Source organism: Bactrocera oleae, chromosome 5, assembly GCF_042242935.1.
Source record: "Bactrocera oleae isolate idBacOlea1 chromosome 5, idBacOlea1, whole genome shotgun sequence".
Classification (NCBI taxonomy): domain Eukaryota; kingdom Metazoa; phylum Arthropoda; class Insecta; order Diptera; family Tephritidae; genus Bactrocera; species Bactrocera oleae.
This window is the reverse complement of record NC_091539.1, coordinates 41938979-41960877: the sequence shown is the minus strand read 5'-3', so window position 1 is coordinate 41960877 and position 21899 is coordinate 41938979. Positions and strand designations below refer to the sequence as shown.

The 21899-nt window shown below is 35.4% G+C and overlaps 1 protein-coding gene across 2 annotated transcripts in view; it reads right to left on the bottom strand.

Moving 5' to 3' along the window:
- Positions 1 to 3062: 3062 nt before the first annotated feature.
- The window catches only part of Cda4 (chitin deacetylase Cda4), a 135520-nt gene continuing 116683 nt past the window's right edge, over positions 3063 to 21899 (bottom strand). For both annotated transcript variants that reach the window (XM_070110451.1, XM_070110450.1), the window contains exons 7-8: positions 19778 to 20163; positions 3063 to 3926 (exon numbers count right to left, since the gene is read on the bottom strand). In XM_070110451.1, coding sequence (XP_069966552.1) covers positions 3581 to 3926; positions 19778 to 20163 — 732 coding nt within the window. In that variant the 3' untranslated portion in view covers positions 3063 to 3580. The remainder of the gene's footprint in view (positions 3927 to 19777; positions 20164 to 21899) is intronic.

The window sequence follows — 21899 nt, the reverse complement described above, 5'->3', positions numbered from 1 at the left end:
AAACAGGATTCCGAAGGCTTACAAATTTGCTTAAAGGCACGCAACGTGGTTTTATAATTCAATTACAGCGGGATAATATTACAGCAAAAACAAAATCAATTTTATGCCATCACATTGCGACGACCAGAGTCACATATTTTCCTGTAAATAAATTTATAAAATGAGGGAAAAAAGCTTCGAAATCCAGAGCTGCCCAAGTGTTGACGACGTGTTTCAATTTTCAGCGACGAATTGTTGTGTTTTTATAGTAGTAGTATTACACAAATACACTTAAATATGTGTATATATAAGCACATGTGTACTTAAATGCATGGAAAATCATGTTGTAACTGAGTGTTGGCAGAACAAGTTGATTATCGAATCGTTTTAAGCGGATGTGACACGTGCTGGTTACGCCGATGCTGAAAAGCTTATACTCAATAGTTTACCAACACATTTGGAAAGTCATGTGCAGAGTAAGTAAGGAAGGAAGGAAGGTTTTAAGTGAATGTTAAACACCAGGTAAGGGCAGCAGAAGTTAAATTTGTTTTTTTAATATTTTAAACTTTCGTACAAGGAGTTTTTCCTCATTTAGAGAATTGTTGACTATAATTGCTGGTCCTCGATTTGCCAAGCGTATTATATTGAACTAACTATAACAATTGGATTCTGCCATATCATGTTTCCTGACGCATGCGCAGTTGAGTTGCGCTTCTTTCTTTGATTGAGAAATTCTTAATTTCAGTTATAAGAAATATTTTTATAACCTTTTAGTGTCGAGGCTTGCTTTTTCTATAAACAACTATACTTTATTTCAAGTCTTAAGGTTTGAAAATCTATGAAAACAAGAAATAACGTTAACCATGTCCTTCACAAATAAAAAAGTTGTACATACAAGAACTCGATATTGGTCGGTCAGTTTGCATGGCAGGTATATGCTATATTTGTCTCATCTGAAAAATTTTATTGAATATTATACCGTTGCCTTGGATAAAAACTCCAGGCAAATTTCGTGAAGATATCTTCTCAAATCAAAAAGTTTTCCATACAAGGATTTGACTTTGATCGATCAACTTGCATGGTAGCTATATGCGAAAGTTTGCCATACAAGGACATAATTTTGATTGTTCAGTTTATTTAGTAGCGCCTTGTGGAGAAAAGGATGTATGCGAAATTTCAGATCGATATCTCACAGAGTGACGGACTGTAGGGCAGACAGACAGGTATATCTAAATCGACTCAACTCGTTACCTTGATTATATATATATATATATATATATATATATATATTATGACTACTTGACTTGGAAAAATCGGAATCTTATGATATATATATAATATATATATATATATATCATAAGATTCCGATTATTATATATATTATATATATATCATAAGATTCCGATTTTTCCAAGTCAAGAGAGCAGCGCTCAACAACAACGAGTCGAGAAATGTTAAATCGAAGACAGGTAATAATAAATAAAATAGCGATTTCGCTATGACGAGGCCCCGAAATGAGTCTGAAGATGAAGTAGATTGATGCTACTTATAGTGAGGATGGACACTCCTTTACTAACTTTGAGCACACAGTTTGCGAGCTCAACACTAATATCACCGCTCTGCTATCGAAAAGAATGCTCACCTCTCTGAAGAAGCTGTACTCCGAAGCAATTAAGTGCTACCTTAATAGCAGCCACTTCTACCTGAAAAAGCTCTATGGTAGTCTGGTAGCCCAAAGCCAAGCAGAGCAAAGCAGTATCTCCAGCATGATTCTGTTTGAGCCCCTTCATATACCCAGCTTCTCTGTGCTTTATAGCGGTTTCGGATGATGATGGACTGAGCATTGCTAAACTGTTAACAGTCTTTGATCAAGGACAATAGCAACGAAAAATGGATCACTTGAGACTCGGAGCATCTGTTGAAAACGTCCGTCGTCTATTCCAAACCGTTGGACATCGTTTGATAACTTCCGCGATGATTGGATAAAATAACTGTAAGTTCTTCATTTAATTAAATCAATAAAGTAAATGCATCATTACAGCCCAAGTATATTAGTTTTTCCGAAGTACGTGGCATTTTCAAAAAGAATTGTTAAACTTTTGTATAATTTTTGTTTGTTTATTTTTTCATTCGCGTGAGTTTCACAGTTCAAATCAGCTGTTCATTTAAAGTTGCCACGATTCTGCCATTAGGTGTTCACGTGCTCTTGCATATTTTGGTATATTCCTCGTGCCATCGTGCAATCTTGCAAGAGCAAGCCATCCTTTATTATCGTTGTTATCTAACGAGAGGCACAGACAACAAGCTGTATAGTCGCATTGATCGTCCGATCGTCGTTTAGTATGTTTTAGTAAAGCTTATTCTTCTTCTTCTTGTGCTTCTATGTGTATCCTAACAAGGCCAAATTCTGAGCAGGTGATTTCAATGAAAATATCTTAGCAGACACTGCGTGGGAAAGAGTTCCCTCTGGCTTATATAGTGTCACGTTACGCACAAATTCTTAATGGGATACAAATCACTATGAGTATTCCCCACTGTCACTGTTTTGTTATTGTTATTTTTGATATTGACATGGAATCTGTATTCTTTCGTCCAGCTTGTGAAAAATTTCGTTTTTACTTTTTGCATTTAATAGCCCACTTCATTGCTTATGTAATGGTAGAATACAATTTGTATGTTATTTATGCAAGCTTTCATGGGAGAAGTCCATCCGATTTTTTACATAAATCCGTCTCATCTAGAACACAAGAGGAAGATGTTATGTAGAGAGCAAGATATCTATATTTTGACTCATTTGATGCGTTGAACGGACACTCTGATATCGTGAAATAACTTTATCTCGTCTTTCTGATCATTTTGATAGCATATATTTACGCACATATCTAACTCTAATATTTTAGGGTCTGAGCAGCAATTGGTTTCTCTTAAATGTAACGGTTTTCGGTGTTTTGAAAATTGTTCATGTAATTAACTTTGTTGTGTGTTTTGCTTAACGGTAAATTGTGCTTTTGAATGTCGCCAGGGAGAGGTATAACAAAATACTTACCATAAAAAGCACTTAAACTTTGTAATTTAAGAAAACCTTTTTCACTTCATAAAAATCAATTTTATTTATATTTGCTTAACGTCTACGATTGACACGATTTCATGGCTTAAACACTAAAACAGCTAGAAGAACTGTGAGTATTTTGAAAGTGCAATAAAAAAATTGAAAACAATTTGAGCAAAAATAATTAACAATTCCACAGGGAACAAAACAAAAAGGTAAATGGCTGTGCAGTTGTACAATTGATAAAGAAAAGCAAAATTGTAAACATTAATTGGCACATTTTGTAAATGGCTCCAAAACAAAATAAAAAAGATAATTGAATTTGAATTAAATATATATGTAAGGTATATAAGAGATAACAAAAACCGAGCGTAAAACTGAAAATGTAAACACAAAACACTTCACACTTAGTTGGCAGTTGACAGTTGACAGCAGCTGTCAGTTGACACTTGTCACCTGACCCTTGAAACTTTTTTGCTAACAGCTTACACTAGCTTAGCGCACCTTTACAACTTCACAGCGCACCGCTACAATAGTTACCCTTCATTGCGCTTATTTCTCCTCCTCGCCGCCAGCATCATCGCCATCCTCGCCGGCGCTCGCTGGCCCAGAGAAAATGTAATTGTCACGTCCCGAAATGCCAGTGCCGCCAGCATCACCCAACCATGGATAGACATTGGGGCATTCGCGGCAAGTCTCCATGTAGCGTGTGTCCGTCAAATTCTGTTCGGGTATCTTGAAGGGTAGCGCGCAGGTATTCCAGATGTTGCATGGTTTCGGTGCAACAGCAACACTCTTGTCGCACTTCCACGATTCGATGGTGTTGACGTCACGCAACTCTTTAGGATCGGTCATGTATTGCAGCATTTGGGTGATGGTGAGTATGTAGACGTCGGGACTGCAAGAGAGAGACAAGAAAGGGAGCGAGTATGCGGTTAGTGTATGAGTTGTGCAAAGAGTGATAATGAAATCATGAGTTTACAAATGCAATAAAAGTTGTTTGGTCAAACGAAGTTTTTGCGAGAGAGAGAGTGAGAGCGGGAATGCATGTTAAATGTTGGCGAAATAACATTATGGGAGTACAAAAACAAACATTTGCATTTCCCAAAAGTGAAATAAAGCATTAAGAAAGTAAAATAGTTGTTTAGTATTCAACATTTGCGTAGTAAATTTCGGGAGTAGGGGTGTTTCCAGTAGGAAATTTAGTGAGTGTTGAATACAGAAAAATTTAATTTAAATAGTAAAAAGTAAAAAGTAAAAGTAGAAATAGATTCTAAAACTGATAAAATATGACATTACAAATAGCTTTCCCTACGAACTCCGAAGAGTTTTTACCAATCAGTAACATAACCTATAAAATACTTTGAATAAATTAATAAAATGAAAGCTTTGAGCTTGTTGCAGTTATATTTGTTCTTGACATTCAGATCATATTACATGAGCCTTTTAAAATTTTGAGCCGCTACTGACACAAAACTGGCCAAAAAATGGACCTAAAAGTTCAAGGTCTACTAAAATTGTGATGTAAATGCGAATTTATGGTTGTTTCAAATAGTAGAAGACTTCGTGCATGACTTAGGAGTTTAATTTCAATGACATGGTTATTCCCTTAATTTATCTAAGACCATCGTCCAGACGTTAAGTAATTTTTTCGCCTCCTACTTTATTTTTAGCTGATATGAGTTAACCTTAAAACTTATTTTCTGTTTTTAAATTTTATTATTGTTTGCTATCTCATTTTGTGTTATGTGGTTTCAACTGTTAACCGAGCGATAATTTTGTGTGAGCAAAACCGCAGGCTTTAGGGTGAACGAAAAATTTCCTGACGAGAAATTAACATGTGTGAAGTAATTCTTTATTAGATTTTATATAGAATGAGAGAGTTATGTTAAACGTCGGTTTCAGTATTCCACAGAAGTAATCGTGGGGTGGAAAATTGTCCATCACAATGGTTGTTATAATGTTGAAGGCTCAATAACTGACGCTGTCAAAATAGGGCAGTCGGAGTATAGGATAAGGGAGCTAGTAACTAAGAGTCAAATATGGAATGGCTAGCCTTAAAAGGAGCCATAGTCGCTTACACTGTCAAATTTATGAGTTTAATTTGGTTATTTGATAATAATAAGCAAGCAGTTTTTCTAGCTCAGGGTAAATCGTAAGAGGTCAAGTGAACTCCTCGCTCTCAGCAAAGTTTGCCTTTCCAAAGTTAATGGAATTCGAACTGGACACTGCTCAATTGGGATACATGCGATAAGATGGAAAATTCTACCGGATACCGAGGTGCGTATCTCAACATTTCCTTCTGGCATGTCCCGCCTTTTTCAGATCAAGTCTAAAATGCCTCGAATTTAACATTTTCAGACATCCAGGTGAAATAGCGGTAATAAAAATAAAACACTTAAGCAGATTTGCGATATGTTCAAGGCGCTTTGTCAAGAGACAATATCATACCGCAGTAGTTCTTATATAGCTTCATAAAGTACTGAATTAAGCATGCTAAGGTGATCAGTCTTAAAACCAAACCTAAGGACAATATCTAAAAAAAACCGGGTTTCTTAAGTAAAAGAAAGTTGAATTTTCTACAGCTACAATACCCTTCACAGGTCCATTTCTATACCCTAACAAGGGTGTGTTAAGTTTCCCACGAAGTTTCTAACACCTAGGAGAAAATGTCGGAGACCCTATAAAATATGTACATAATTGCTCAGCATGAATTGTTGAGTCGATTAAGCCAGGTAGCCGTCGGTCCGCCTGTCTGTATATACGCGAACTTCTTCAATTGACAAATTTTGAAACCTCCCAAGAAATTGTTCAGATCGCATAACTATAGCGTATAGTTGCCATACAAACTGAACGATGGGAATTAAGTGCTAGTATTTGATGTGATATCTTTGCCATATTTTTTAATTGCTAAGTTATTTAAATTTTGGAAAAAAAATATAGGCATCACCCTAATATATGCATATCTGTATGTACATTTCATATTTACATTGTAAATAACGAAAGTTGTAGTTGTCGCTTGCAAATTAAAGCAGACATGTACAAACAAACAAATACATTTAAAATATATTTACAAACACCCATGAATACTCTATCACATGCGCATATGTAAAGTGAATTCCCAAACAGTTGGCAACAATGTTGTCGCAAACATTTTGAAAGGTCAACAATTCGTCCAGCTTAAGGTCGATAAAGTGGCGCGAAGTGTTAAGTGCTGTGGACCAACTTACAGGTGTCAAACAACGAACTTCGTAGAATTCAATTTAAATCAACTCCGACATTACAACCCACAAAAAAAAAAAATAAAAAATTCAAGCAAACGATATGGTATAAGAAATAAATATAAAAGAGTGTGAATTAAATGAAACCCACTGCTGAGCTCGCTTTGATACTTTCCATTGATGGCCACAAGCAAATAGTTACTCATACGCACTGATGTACGGACGAATCATCGATTTCGCACACTCCTCCATCCTGCACTGCTGTTATTGGCACTAATTAAAAATTCCAAAAGTTTCAAACAAAATAAGTAAAAGTTAGCTACGCCATCGCTCGCAACTACACTTCGTCTGCTTCGCCGACACCTCTCTCACATACCTTCATGACGCCGTAGCACCGGGATAATTTCGAACTTACTTCGTAGTAGTAGTAATATTTATATGTATGTAATTGTATGTATGTATGTGTGTGTGTTTGCGTGTATTGTATTCAATGTCTGCTGCTCACAATATTCGAATGTGTTTGTTGCTGTTGTTGTAGGCGAGCAAAACATGTATCGAAAATAATAAGGAAATCATCAGTAAATAAAAGTATAGGAAAGGCTAAGCAAAAGTGTTAAGGTTGATGAGCGTGTCGAATGCCGCATGCCGGCATGTATTACGTTGTGTAATTTCAATGTTGATTGAAAATTATTTTAGGTTAAATAGCGGTTAACTATTTGCCGTTCCTGAAAGGATTACTTACGCAATACTTCCGGTAATCTCCTCGCTTTTGTTGTTGTTTATCTTAAATAGGGTTAAGTTGAAGAGTTGTTCTTAATCTTGTTTACTTGGCTACTTAAAATGTTGTTGTATTGAATTAGATTTTACGAAAGTAGTTAAGTAAAGGTTAACGCAAAGCATATTGAATTTCAAATAATCTGCGGCGTATGCCCGGAAGATGCAGCATTTGCTTGAAGTTTGTTTAGCTAAGGTTGTAACTGAATTTTGTGAGTTTATGTAAATAAATAAGCTTCGTCTTTTACACTTTGATTGTTGTTTAAATGATAATATGGATGTTAGGTAAACAAAAAAATTTTTTTTTTAAGAAGAAGGATATTATAAAAAGTATGTAAAATTTATAATTTAAACAAAGAAAATCGCATTTATTAATACTGTTGAAAAACTTCAAATATCAGCACAACTAAATAACGGTAGACTATTATACTAAAAATTAGCTAAAATTATTAAGAAAAGGCAAAAATGTATGGATGAAACATATCGAGAGAGTTTCGTGAATAACAGTGAGTAAATTTGATGAGAATAACTATTTTAGAAAATTACTGCTAAAGATAAAAGCCGCAAAAAAAAAAGAAATCATAAGAAAAAAGTTAAAAAAACAATCCACATCGAACTAGAGCGGAGAAAACTATAAACTGTTCATAGTCTTAAATATAGAATCTAAAGGAGCTGGATAATTTTATAAAAGACATCTCACACATATATTAACAGCAAAATGGGCTTAAGGATAAAGAGTGTTCAATTTTTAAAACAATAGAAAGACTTCCTTTTCATGTTGCTATTCATATTTTCCCGAATTTGTTCACTATTATTTTGAAGAGTAACAGCTTATGAGTTATTGGACCTAAAACTTATTACTAACCGAACATATACCAGGTATTATAGTGCAATAACCAGACTTTTACTCAAAATATACTTGTTTCGAAAGCAGTGGCGGTGGACACACACACTCATACACATGTATGTTGTGCAAATATCTACTCATAGAAATGTGAGGAGAGAAGCAACTGAGCATCTCGCGTAAGTGCTGTTTCGTAGTATTTGTATTTATTTTACACACTCTTGTTTTTATTTGCACAGACTTGTGGCGATCTTAAAGTATTTTTACTTTTATTAACAGAGCAAGAGTAATGCTCTTTTTATTTAAGTTTTGATTTTTTCTTGTGATTTAGATTTCTGAGCGTTGCTTATTGATAACGGTTATTGATTTTTTTAGAGTATTCTTAGCACATATATGGACTTACTATTTTTTTGTTAAACGACAAATAATTAATTTTTAATAATTTTTTTTTGAATAGAACCATTCATTTATATATTTCTATACATAAGGTTAACTTTAAAGAAAAAAATCAGGTGTACATAAATAAAGCCATGTACATATTACTATATGCGATCAGCTTGTGTATTATTTCTAAGTCTAATATAAATATTCTAATAATAAATCTGTTTATTACTGTTTAACAAAATGTTTCGGATCCCCATTGTTTACAAAACATATCTACATACCAGAGAACTGCTGCGATGCACCGCAACAAAGAGTACACCGCATGCTTACTTGAGTATTTTTCTTACTTATGTATCCAAAACGATCGGACAAAGAAGAGCAATGAAATAAATGCGCCCAATACTTGCTGCTACAACCGGATTGTGCAATATACTCAGAGAGACTTTTCTGTTGCTCAGCATAAGTAAGAACAGAAGTAAGTTGACGTTTTGATAGCTCCCTAAATAGTAGTTCTAGGCTTTAGCAAGGTTCATACCAATTCATACCAAGTTTAATATAATAGAATCTTAGCATCATATCCAGTTATTCTTATGTATGATCAGAATTGTGTCTAGAATTAAAAGACTTACTACAATATAGAATTCATACATAAAGCACCCCTGTAGTAGTATAAGGCAGAAATATAAGGCATACGATTGTCTGTTTATTCTTAAAGTTAGGCACCTGATTCGTTTAAGGAGAATTACAATATTAACAAGTCGAGTTTTAGGTGCTAAAAGTATTCATTTAGTAGTTATGAAGAGAATGGTTCATGATAAATCTTCCTCTCTAGATAGATCTTACATTGCCTTTTAATCGTGAATCAATCACAACTTATAGCAAGTTTGAGCGTCATTAGAAACTAGTAGATACTGTCTACCTGCGTGCCTTGACGTTGGTTACATACGCTTATGGTATACTCAGTACTGATTAAAAAATCGTTTGCCAACCTATATTTATAGGCACTGCTGAACAAATTGATATAAAGAGTTTTCGAATCGCTTGATTTTTGAGCACTTCATGGAAAATATATGTTGAAAATAGACTACTTTCTTAAATCAAATGAAATTTATACAGAGAAAATGAAAGACCTTGAAAAATTTTGTCTATATTGGGATGCTTTAATACATTCTAATTATTTTTGGGCACATGTGTCAAGTTAAAAGTTCTATGCTTGGGTGTTCTATGTAAATTACAATTCCAAAAGTCTATTGCAGTCTTCGTTTCATGCTCTTTCCGTAGTTTATATGTTTCCTTTTCAACTCACACTGACTGTTCATTGCTCGCTCATCTAATTGACCTATAATATGTTGTTGTTGAGCTCATCGAAACTAAATAACAAGGTAATATAAGTGAAAGAGCTCTAGCAAAGTGAGAAATACTTCACAACTTTGTCAAACACCTACACCAACATGATTTTACTACAATACGACACATACAAACTAACAAGACACACAAAAAATAGAAGAAATATTTTATATAAAAATGCGTAAAAGAAAGTTTATTGATGTTAGCTCATACAAGTGTGCGCAAATAACTTTTCCCATATTTGCACTGACCCACACACACATGAACATACATACGAGTTTGTTTGTTGCATGAAATAAGCAGAGTCAAGCATTTGAACTCTTGTGTCTTGGCTCAAAGCGCAGCTTGGCTGTCAGAAGATCGAACTCTGTGCAACAAACGCCAACAAAAGCCGACAACACCGTTTGTGGCACACAAATACACACATCCAAACATAGAAAGCGACATTTTGAAAACGGCTTGAATAGCTGTAAATACAATAAACGAGTGGCAACTGCTACAAATACTAACAAGACACGAAATCGTCGATGGCAAAAGTTTTTGTGTTGCTGTCGCTATCGCTGCTGCCTGCTCGTATATTGCCTACGTAGCAAAGTTGGAAAATTTTTGTTGACAAGCATTTAATTTGTTTACGATACACAAATGTCATTGACACAAAATTTTATTTCGTTTCACCAACCACGCTCTTCTTCTTCGGCTTCTTTGTCTTCTTATTGTTTTCGTTGTAGTTTTTTTTTGGTTCAAGCATCTTTCTGTTTTATTGTTATTGTTGTTACAATACATGAAAAGTATCGAAAAGTATATAACAAAAAATCGGCTACAGCAACAACACCAACGGCAACACATACATACAAAGCAACTGTCAGAATTTTGCAATTTATCACAATCGAATTGTCGCTTCGTCGACTCGTCGAGTGTTCTTACCGTTGCCATAATTGGCAAAACTTTGACCATGTGTCCGCAGTTTATGTGTGTTACGAAATTCTTTAGATACTTGTTTGTTTTTGGCATGCGGCTGACTCTGAAAAGAGTAGCCAATTTGCTGAATTTACGATATTGGCCAAATATAATCGTTGGGTGTTGCTAGAGCAAAGCTTATTTGTAGGTAGCGTGCAGATAGAACTAATTGAATAACTCCTTTAAAGACTATATCCTAGTGATTTACATATATGTATGTCCTTAATAGAGTGGCGTCATACGTTTGCCTACGTTTAGACTCTTACACGTTTTTAAAAGTTAATGGTGGTCAGAGTGAATGCTAAAATCTTAGCGGCGCCTTACGAAACAACAACTGTGAAGTTGTTATTTGATTTTACTTGAAAACAAAACTTTCCAATTTAAATAGTAAGAATTATTTTCCTCCATGAGCCTAAAGTACAAATAATTTTTAATAGGGGTATTCACACCAGCTTTAATAATTCGTTACGTCGTTATTGAGTATTTTTATTTTTTATTTTTTTTATTTTTGTAAAAATGACAGATTACCGTTGTACCGAGTAAGGAAGTACCAGTGTGACAGTTGTTTGATGTTACTTTTTCGTAGCCTAAAAAGTTCATTTGATTTATTGATAATATATAAATTTGCTGCTCGCTACAAAATAATTTTTGACGAATTTTTCTAAAGTGTTTAATAAAATTGAATCAGCTGTTTTGGAACAAAATAGAGCAAACTACCGTGATAGAGCTAAAAGTATGTTCACAGTAATGTGTTTTAACGTAGTATCAACTAACGAATTACCAGACATGTTAACATGTTCGATGTGAATACTCCTAACATTTTTATGTTCAAAATGTTCCCGAAAAATGTTGTATAAAATCCTTACGACGAAATATGAAAAAATGCGGCAATTGCAGCAATAATACAAACGTGCCTCGGACAAAGTATGAATGCTACTACATAACTTGATGTTGAATCGTATAAAATTACAAAATCAAAGTTCATTAGTTAAATAATAGATTTCTCCTGTTAACGCTGACAGCGAAATTAAATTTTTTTAATTTTTTGAGAACACTTTCACGTTTCTCTAGATTTTTGATTTTTATTAGCACACTTATTGGGATAAGACTCTAATACATATTAATCTCATATGATCTGTAACAAAACATTGGTTCCTACTGTAAGGAAAACAAGCATGATGAACAACATTAATCTGGGATCTTATATCAATGATAAACTGTGAAGGTTTAAGCTCCCAATCATCTGACCTTCACAAATATTAATATTTATAATGTATATGTGCCCAAAATTCTGATATTGTGGGCAAATCTATTTTACTCTTAGGCGATATAGAGAACATGAAAACAAGTGCTGTAATATAGAAATATAATGTAAATAAGTTCTGTAATATTTAACAGTTCAAGTGTACAGTTAATATGAGCAGTAAAAAGAAATTGATTATTTCTGCAATATATGGCTTTAGTAATCTGAATCAATCGTGTGTGAAAGCAAAACTTCTCAGACAGTTTTATAAATAATTGACTTAGTATTGCTTGAGCATGTGTCAAAAATAGAGACTGGCCAAGGGATATGTCATATTTTACAGTTTTTCTTCGATAAAGGTAAAAACGCAAGAAAGGTCCGACCGTCATAAGAGCACTGTTTTGATTGCCTAGGAGTTAAACATTGCATAAGATCGAAATAAAATCAATCCATTCTTAAAGCAGATGATTACTGAAGATGAAAAATTACGAAACGTTAAGTGAAAATGGTCGTGGTCCTGGCGCAAATGGTGGTCAAGCCAGGATTGACGGTTAGAAAGGTTTTGCTATGCTTTTTGCGGGATTGGCACGGAAACACCTATTATGTGGTGTGCATCTAACTCTAAACTCTTAAGTCTTACCTGCACTCTAAATAATTGGACCGTCTGAAGGAAGCAATCGCCCAGAAGCGGTCAGCTTTAGCCAATAGGAATTGTGTTCTATCAGCGAAACGCCAGGTTACTCAAATTGATAGTGAGTTCCAAAAATCTGTAGGAGCTCGGCCGGTAAGTTCTTATGCATCCACATTATATGTAGTTTGAACCTAGCGCGAAGTGATTACTATCTACTCCTGTCTATGGCTCTATGGCGAATGATTTTGCCGGTGAAAAATTCGCCTCAAGAGAAGCTTATGAAAATCGACCTCACCAATAAGGTGAGGAGGGTTTTTATGAGTGTGACCATATGAAATTACCTTCAAAACAGTCAAGTTATCGTACAAAACTGTTCATATTTGACCTAAGTCGGATTATTCCAACTTTGCTAATCAAAACTTTCAATTTAATGCAAAAATAAAGGATTTTTTTTTACTAAACCAATTATTAAACCATATCAGCCCAGTAGTATTTACTTATCAGAGCAGTCGCCAATCGAGTTTCTCGTTTGCTTCTTGACTGATGCTTTCGACTAACGAACCATTGATCATAACAGTCGGGTTTACGTTACCTCAACATTATTTGGTCACTATTAATAAATTGAAGAGTATTTTGAAAACTTTAATTAAACGGGCATATTTGTGGACCTTGACTTTGCCATAAACCTTATTTTACTGTTAAATGATATTTTTGTATTTCAGACTTATTATTGTAGTAGTATTTTTGTATACACATAAATATTTCGAAAAATTGATTTACCTTAAACAACAAGACATTTCTGAAGTTCATTACAGTTGGCCCTCATTTACCATGTATGCATCTGAAGAGCTGCCCAAAGGTTTTATTAGCCATATACCACTACATGCATAGCTGATTGCAGTGAAAATGCCATTAAAATGCAATAAATTCCACGTACATCCAGCGCCGGTGTTGTCATTTTCAATTACCTATCTTAACTGGATTGCGGATGAAGGATGTGAGCATGTATAATGACGAGCAAAATAATAGCATACTGAATATTTTGTGAGAATTATATAAAACATAATTTTTATGGAAGTTGTAGAGAAGGTAAAGTTAATAGTCGACACTGGATATTATGATAAAGTGTCTTCTCTGCAGAATAATTAGAAATTTTTGAATATAGAGGGAGATTGCAATATTTTAACCCTTTTTGTATTAAAATGTATTATTAATTTTAAATTTTTTTTTTTATTATTTAGTATTACATATGTCAAGAAAAAAAATTGTTTTGAGCATGGGATTGAGTACAAAATGTCGAGAAGTTATAAATGAGACGAAGAGTATTATTTAAGTAAAAATTTAAGGTTTATCAAGCTACCTGTTAAAAATCAGGACGGAAACTGGGCTCCACATGTGGCATGTAACTTTTGCCGATATATTCTGGAAGGTAAGTTGATTTCGTCTTTTTTTATAATAATTATTAGCTATTATGATAATATTAATTAGGTTATAATAAGCTACGGTTTATTGTGGGCTGGTACCGAGGTGGAAAAAGAGCAATGAACTTTGCGGTGCCGAGAATTTGGAAGAAACCTGGTTTTTTATTTTTTTTTTCAATATTTGAAGAATTTTTTTCCAAAGCTTTCAGAGGCGAAAATAATAGCTGGAATCTTTGTAGGCTCTCGAATAAAAAAAATTATGCCTGGAACAGTTTCTAGACAGTAGTGTATGGTTTCCTTGGAATCCAAAGAGCTGCCAAATAAGGGGAGTTGATCACTCACATGATTACGAAGTTCTCCAACATCGGATTGTCTCTAAAGATGCATATGTTATATTCTCATTTAGATAAATTTAAAGATAATATGGTAGCTTATTTGGAAGAAGAAGGAAAACACTGCCATCAAGATATAAGTGAATTTGAGAGCCGTTACCAAGGCCAGTATACAGTAATGGGGACTATATTGGTGGGTTAATAAGAAAAACTTCTACGGAACATGACAGGAAAAGTAAAAGTGTTCATTTTTATAAACATATCATAAAAACAAATGCAGACCTTTTTTTATTCTTGTTTTTTGAGGCATAAAAGCAACAAAAATAAGGTCTGTATAACAGGTGCGCAAAGATGTTGTAGGCCTGTGTTATTATTTATTTCCCCTTTTTTATTTTACAAGCCACTTTTTTCCGGTCTACTCACTATGCCTTAATTTTCCCCCAGCCTGTATGTCGGCACTTATGGTTGAAAAATATGTGAAAATTATAGTTCGCTACAATCGGGCGCATTTCACTCGGGTGGTAGGTCGGTGGAATTTCTAACAACAACAAAGACCGTCTAATACGACTAATGCTAAGTGCCAACGGCCTCTCCAGTAGCGTTCGCCATTATCGGTGTAACTTCATTACCGAAGTTTAAGCAACAATATATGCGCCATTTTAACATGGCGGCGGTTTAGGCCATATCGCTTTCAAAGTTCACCACACCATGCGCATCCGTTACATTACTGAGGTAAATTTTTCGCATATTTCTGCGTTGTCGTTACTTTTTTCTGTGTGTTCGTAGTTGTTGTTGTTCGAGTTTCATGTTGTTAATTCTATTTGCTCTTTTTTTGTTCGGGCAACAGCGAGTGTTGCTGATGTTTTTGTTGTTGCTAACGGTTTTTTCCTGCATTAACTATGTTTTGCGTTATTTTAAAATGAAAGTTTAATTCCGTTAAACTTTTCTCATTAAAACGTGCGAAACGCTGTTGGTCAGTGGCATGAAGGCGCACGAGTGCAAAAACATTAGCGGTTAATGGCGCGGCGTAAAGTGCGGCAAAATGTTGGAATATGTACGGCCGGGCTGTAAGTACTGGGTGCACTCATACATTTATATATATGTATATGTATATGTGTATATATAACTTTCGATTTGCAAACTATGCGTAGTTATAATTAAAAGAATGTAATTAATTACAATTGATTTTTGCTGTGGTGAAGCTGTTATATTTTTTCTAATAACGGTACTTGCCTAGTGCTATTGATGGAGTTGAGTTTAATTATGTGAGTTTAGAGTGCAAAAGCAGGCACATTTTAATAACCGTAACTCTTCCGGAAGCAAATTTAAACATCGAATTGTATTTATGAAGAAAAAAGTTGTTCATCTTTAAAATGTAGGTTAAACGTTTTGAGACTGTTAATGAGTAAGAAGTGTAAAGGTTTTTTTCGGCATTCAATTAAGGGGGTATTCTAGTGTAGAATTTCAAAATAATCGATTTTTTTCATATTTTCAAAGTTTAACTATTTAAGAATGAGTTTACAAGAGGAGATATAGACATTTTACTGACCGGCCTCCAAATTGGTTCGTCTAGGTCTAATCGAACAAACGAATTTACGCGAAACTTTAAATGTGTTTTACTCAGACCAAACTTTTTTAATACGATACCCACGATTTCTCGATTTCTACTAGACCGATTTACTTGAAATTTTCAAAGAATCATTTTTACAGACCGCTCTCGAGTATGAGCTAGCCTAATCACTAATTTAAAACGAGAAAATAAAAAAAAATGGTTAAATAAATCGTCTTTTTCCAAACAATCGCTATTTTGTCAAAAAAAAAATTTTTTTTTTTACTTATCGCTAATTAATACAATTGCGACATCATGGCAGATTGATAATCTTTTTTGTTTTTTTTTTCATTTCAGATGACTAGGAGGATCAAGGGTATGCTCATGTTGCAATTTTTTGAGACCCCCCACTTTATCAGCTGCCAGTTTTTTTAATTTTTAACTTTTGTTTAATTTTTTTCTGTACTCTTGTAACATTAATAAATAAATATATGTATCAGTTGCCTTTTTTTACGACACTTTAAGAATTACCTAAAATGCATGTCTCTAGACTAGAATACCTCCTTAATTATTGCCTAAATTCGTGTAGCTTTTAACTTGATGAAATGAAGCGAAAATCTTCAGGATTTGTGTCAGGCGGTTGTTATTAGCCAGAAAATGTATGTATCTGGTCAGAAGTCTTTCGAATATAATGACCCATCAAAGGCTATTGGCTCTTTGATTGTTTCGAAACCCGAAACCCTGCTGAACATGAGAATGCTGAAGGTTACTGAGGAATTTCGGAAGAGCGTGGGTAACATATAGTCAATAAGCTCTTAATTGATATAATTTATCAAGTATCGGTTCTAAATGGAATATAAATAAAGTAAAAAAAACTTAGAAATTTATATATTTTTTAAATAATTGGTAGGCTGCGATGCTTTCTATGTGACTTTAGGCCTAGAGATATTACAATGATTTTCTCTGTTATTAGGGTGGTGTTATAGATTGAGCACGTTCGCTTTTCAAGTGGAAGATTTGGTAGATTAATTTGCGATGAATTTGTCTAGATTAAATTCCAGGAGAGGAATATTGTGGTAAGCTTGTTGATATATTTTTTTTTAGCAGACCGAAGATTCATGCTTCGAAGAGAGGAGAATTCCAGGAAAGCAAAGCACTTTTTTACATTAATGATCGGAATCTGTATAGTTGATGAGAATACAATGTGTGGTACTTCAATACGAGAATGGAAACAAGTAGGAGCACCACTGTTTCGTGCAGTTTACTACTGGATGGTTGGGCTTTACGCGGGCTTGGCAAATGCTGGTCAGCTCTCAGATAAATCGTAGGAGGTCCAATGAGCCTTTTGCGGTCAGAAAAGTTCGCCTTTCAATAGTTATATGGTTTATGAACTAAATTTTTAAATATATTTATTGGGTACCACTAGAATAATCCCAATATTTCCTTCTTAAATGTCCCGTCTTTGCGAGATTAAGAGAAAAACACCTTGCGTCTAACATCTTTATACATCCAAATGAATTAGCGGAAATATAAGAAAAAATCTGAACAGATTGTGGTTTAAAGCGCTTTGTCTAGACCTAATATCTAACTATAAGTACAGTTTTTTCGGTTCAAGGCGACTATCTTTATTGGTCCAAGTATGATCAACCTTCTTTGGAACTAGTTTTAGCACCTAATCTCGAAATTTGGTCACTAATCAAGAATGTATACGGTCTGCAGTTTGGTCCAATTTCACAGAAAACAACCAATTGGTTCGGTTTGATAAGTATTAGCGGTTTCTTAAATTTCATAACGGTGAAAGTTTCAAAAATTTTAAAATGTTGTTGATAGACATAGCTAATGCTTTAAAGATATGAAAATAACGTGTTGGCCATATCGTTCATGAAAGTGTTTGTCACACGAGCCCGTAATCGACATGTAATTCTACGTATCAAAAATCAATGAAAATGATAGGAAAAATTTTTGAATTGACCTCAAGATAAGGGTAAAAAAGGAAAGTATCGTCCAGAGTGCGATATATATATGTTCGATGATCTGTTTCCATCTAGACGGCAACTTCATAATACCTTCCTCGTAGAAGCCCCCCTCCTTATTTGCGAAGAATTCGGACAGCCACTTTTCACAAGCCTCTTTTGAGTTCAACTTCACACCACCAAGGGCATTCGCCATGGACAGGAACAGGTGGTAATCACTTGGCGCTACGTCCGGGCTATATGGTGGATGCGATAAAACCTCCCATCCGAGCTCCCGTAGCTTCTGACGAGTCATCAACGAAGTGTGTGGTCTGGCGTTGTCCTGGTGGAACACTACACCCTTCCTGTTGGCCAATTCTGGACGCTTCTGGTCGATCGCCTGCTTCAAGCGGTCCAGTTGTTCGCAGTAGATGGTAGAATTAAACGTCTGGCCATATGGGAGCAGCTCATAGTGGATGATTCCCTTCCAATCCCACCAAACACACAGCAAAACCTTCCTGGCCGTCAATCCCGGCTTGGCCACTGTTTGGGACGATTCATTGGCCTTCGACCACGACCGTTTTCGCTTGATATTGTCGTATGTGATCCATTTTTCGTCGCCAGTCTCCATCCGCTTCAAGAATGGGACGAGTTTGTTCCGTTTCAGCAGCATATCGCAGGCGTTGATTCGGTCCAGAAGGTTTTTTTGCGTCAAATTATGCGGCACCCAAACATCAAACTTTTTTTTGTATCCAGCCTTCTGCAGATGGTTCAAAATGGTTTGGTGACTAACTCCCATCTCCTGGGCGATGTCACGAGATGCCATATGCCGGTCTAACTCGATGTATTCCATGATTTGATCGGTATTTGTCGTCACAGGTCTTCCGCCGGCTGGCTTATCCATGGTGTCGTTTTCACCGGCTCTGAATCGTCGAAACCATTGCGCGGTTCGAAGTGATAGAGTACCATCCCCCAAAACACCATTAATCTCACGGAACGTTTCTCTAGCGGATTTGCCTTTAACGAAGGAAAACTTTAAAATAGCGCGAATTTCGGCGTTAGTGAACTCCATGTTTACACGTCTATAACTATTGAACGCAATATCCAAACTAATCATGCATAGCGTTGTTTTGTAGGTTATGTCAAGACCTTTCAAATTATGTATAGTGTTGCCAGATACGAGCTCTGTAGCGCTTTGTACATAGCCGCGAAATTCAAAAGACAAAAAAGCGGAAGGGAGATATTTGACAACCTATATTTTCAAGCGCCATACAATCTTACAAATACCATTCTTGTAGTAGTAGGAAGATTTTCGTCGACTCCTAACTTGAATTACAAAATCGATTTTCGCGACCAGAAGTTTCTTGTTTTTAATGGTAGGAGCTTTTCTGCCTGCGACGTCGAAGACCCTATGAAGTATATATATAATTGATCATCATGTTGAGCTGAGTAGATATACATGCGAACCAGTCGTTTAGTTTTTCATATATCGATATAAAATTTTATACACGTCCGGTTCTCTTCAAGAAGCTGCTCCTCTATCGGAACCACCGATATCGCTCCACTATAGCATATAGCTGTCATACGAATTGACCGATCAAGATCAAGCCTTTGTATGGAAACCTTTTTTATTTGACAAGATGTTTTCATGAAATTTGGCATGGATTATTGTTCTCATAAAACATATTATTTCAGATTTAGTTATACAGTAGCTGCAATAAATGCGTTTCTGAAGGTATTATAGTTTCGGTGCAGAAGGAATGAAAGTTTTTTTTAGGCATTTTAATTTTATTTAAGTAATTGCGCTTCGGATTATACGATTTTTTCATTAACATGTATCTGATATAATCAGAAGTTACATTTTTTGTGAGTACACGTCGATTAAACACTAGTATTCGATTAATTCGAAATGATTGAAGCTTTAATACTTTACTCGTTCCTTTTACACAATTCAATCAATCTAAACCCCTCTCTACACATATCTCCATGAACGCAAATAAATATTAAAAGCTAAAGTTTAAGCAAATGTTGGTATGGATATCTAACTACATAACTGTAAATATAAATTAAAATATACGACCGCCAGGTACTTACAGTTCAAGTGTCCAATCAAGGAATTTATGCAGGCCATTTTCTAGCGGTTTCGTCTGGAACCAATTGGTGTGGAATGGCATCATGTAGGGCGCCTTATTCTGTTCATAGTAGCGTGTGAAATCCTCCTGCAGCCAAGCGAATACCTCATCCTCATCCAAATTGTGGAGCACACATTGATCTAGATAGGGACAGTGACCGCCCTCATAACCTTCGACATAGTGAGTGTTGAGTGGCACCTCCCACACGCCGGGGAAGCTCTTTGACGGGCACGTGCCGCTCTTGCATTCATGCGAGATTTTAAAGTCGAGCGTGTACGGCCAGATGGGTACGTTAACCGGTGGCACTGTGATCGAACTGTCATAGATGTAGCCGAAGTCTTCGATAACCTGTGAGAGTCAAGCGCCAAGTGCAGTCATCCATTATGCAGCAGCAGCGTTGGGCGTATGTGCGTATGTGTGTGTGGATATGTGTGGGTTTGTGATGCATGTTCGAGTGGTAGTTTGTGGTTTTGCCATGAAAAAGAAATAAGAATATGACAGAAGAATTGAATATGGTGTTTATTGCAAGCGAATATGCTACGAATATACAACCGTGGGTAGTCTGTGTGCATAAGTTTGGAGTAAAAGAGAGCAAAACTTTTAATACATTGCATATAATAACAGTAAAAATGTTAAACGTGGGTGTAAATGCTGTGAAAAAACGAGCAGACAAAATGTTGCAACAAGAATAAATGTGACCATGAACATGAAAATGGCTTTCAAGCTCGTGCTGCACCACTCGTGTGTAGGTGTGTGTGTTTGTGTTGGTCTGTGCTTTGTTTGACAGCAGTTTGGTAGCTGTTATGGTTATTTTTATTGTTGTTGCTAGTTTAATAGCCCTGTTTACAGGTAATTGGTTGTATGCGTCGAATGCTCGAAGCTGTTCATGTGCAACAATTTCAAGTGCAGGCACTGATTTCACCACTCAACAACACTCTCAACACTCAACACTAACGGTGTTGTGGTTTAGTGTGTTTTATGCATTTAATTTTGCACGATTCGCTAATGTAGTGGTAGTTGTAGTGGTAGTGCTTAGACACATACTCATACCTATTGCGGTGCAACGAATTGGAATGTTGCTAGCAACTACTGCATGTGGCACTTAATTCAATTAAAGTCATACGGAGGAAATAACAATCCTGCCACAAATGCCTCTGAATTTATGCAGCTGCTTCGACTTGCTTCGGCTTGCACTTATTCGAGCGTTATTTCCAAAGTAGTCAACAAGGCACTAAGAAGTTTTAATAGGCTATTAAAAATAACACAGAATTTACCTAGCATAATTGGTAAAAATGTGGATTAAAGCTTAAGACCGAGCCGAGCGCTGAGCTGGCAACTAAGAGTTGCCTCTAGAGTAAGGAAGGGATCCGAATTTTCAACCAACCAAGTACACTCAACTCAGTAGTATTCCTCAATATGGTTTGCGATATGTTTTAGGTTCCTATAATAAAAACAGCTTCACAGCAATGAGTTTAGAATTTCATATAAAATCACGTAAATATTGCCGAACCGCAAGCCGAGTGGAACCGATAGTAAAACTGCTCGAAGGGAAAACTGTTCTCATCATGATAAAATAAACTCTTTATACGTATATCGCGAGAGAGCTATTAGTCATCTCTAAAAAATATTATTTTTAATAATTTTCTTAGAGACTTGGAGCATTTTTTGGCCAGAAGAAAAGTTGTTTATGCTAATTTTTTCACATTATCTCACTAGTAAAACTACAGATAAGTAGTTAGTAGCGTCTGGCAGTGAGGAAGATGTTTATACTCTTGCAATATGGTGCAACAGAGAGTTTAATAGTTTTGTTCACCTAACGGTTGTTTGTTTCATCTTAAACTAATCGAGAGAGATATAAGATTATTTATATATGATCAGGATGATAAGACGAGTTGAAATCCGAGTGACTGTCTGCTTGTCCTTCGTCCGTCTGTGTAAGCAATAAATTCAGTAAAAATTGAGATATCTCCCCGGTACATGTGTTCCTTGAATTGGCCCATCGCCACACGCACAAAGTGCCGTTAAGTTAAAAAATATAAAGTGCCATAACTAAGAACCAAATTAAGATATAAAACTGTAAATGT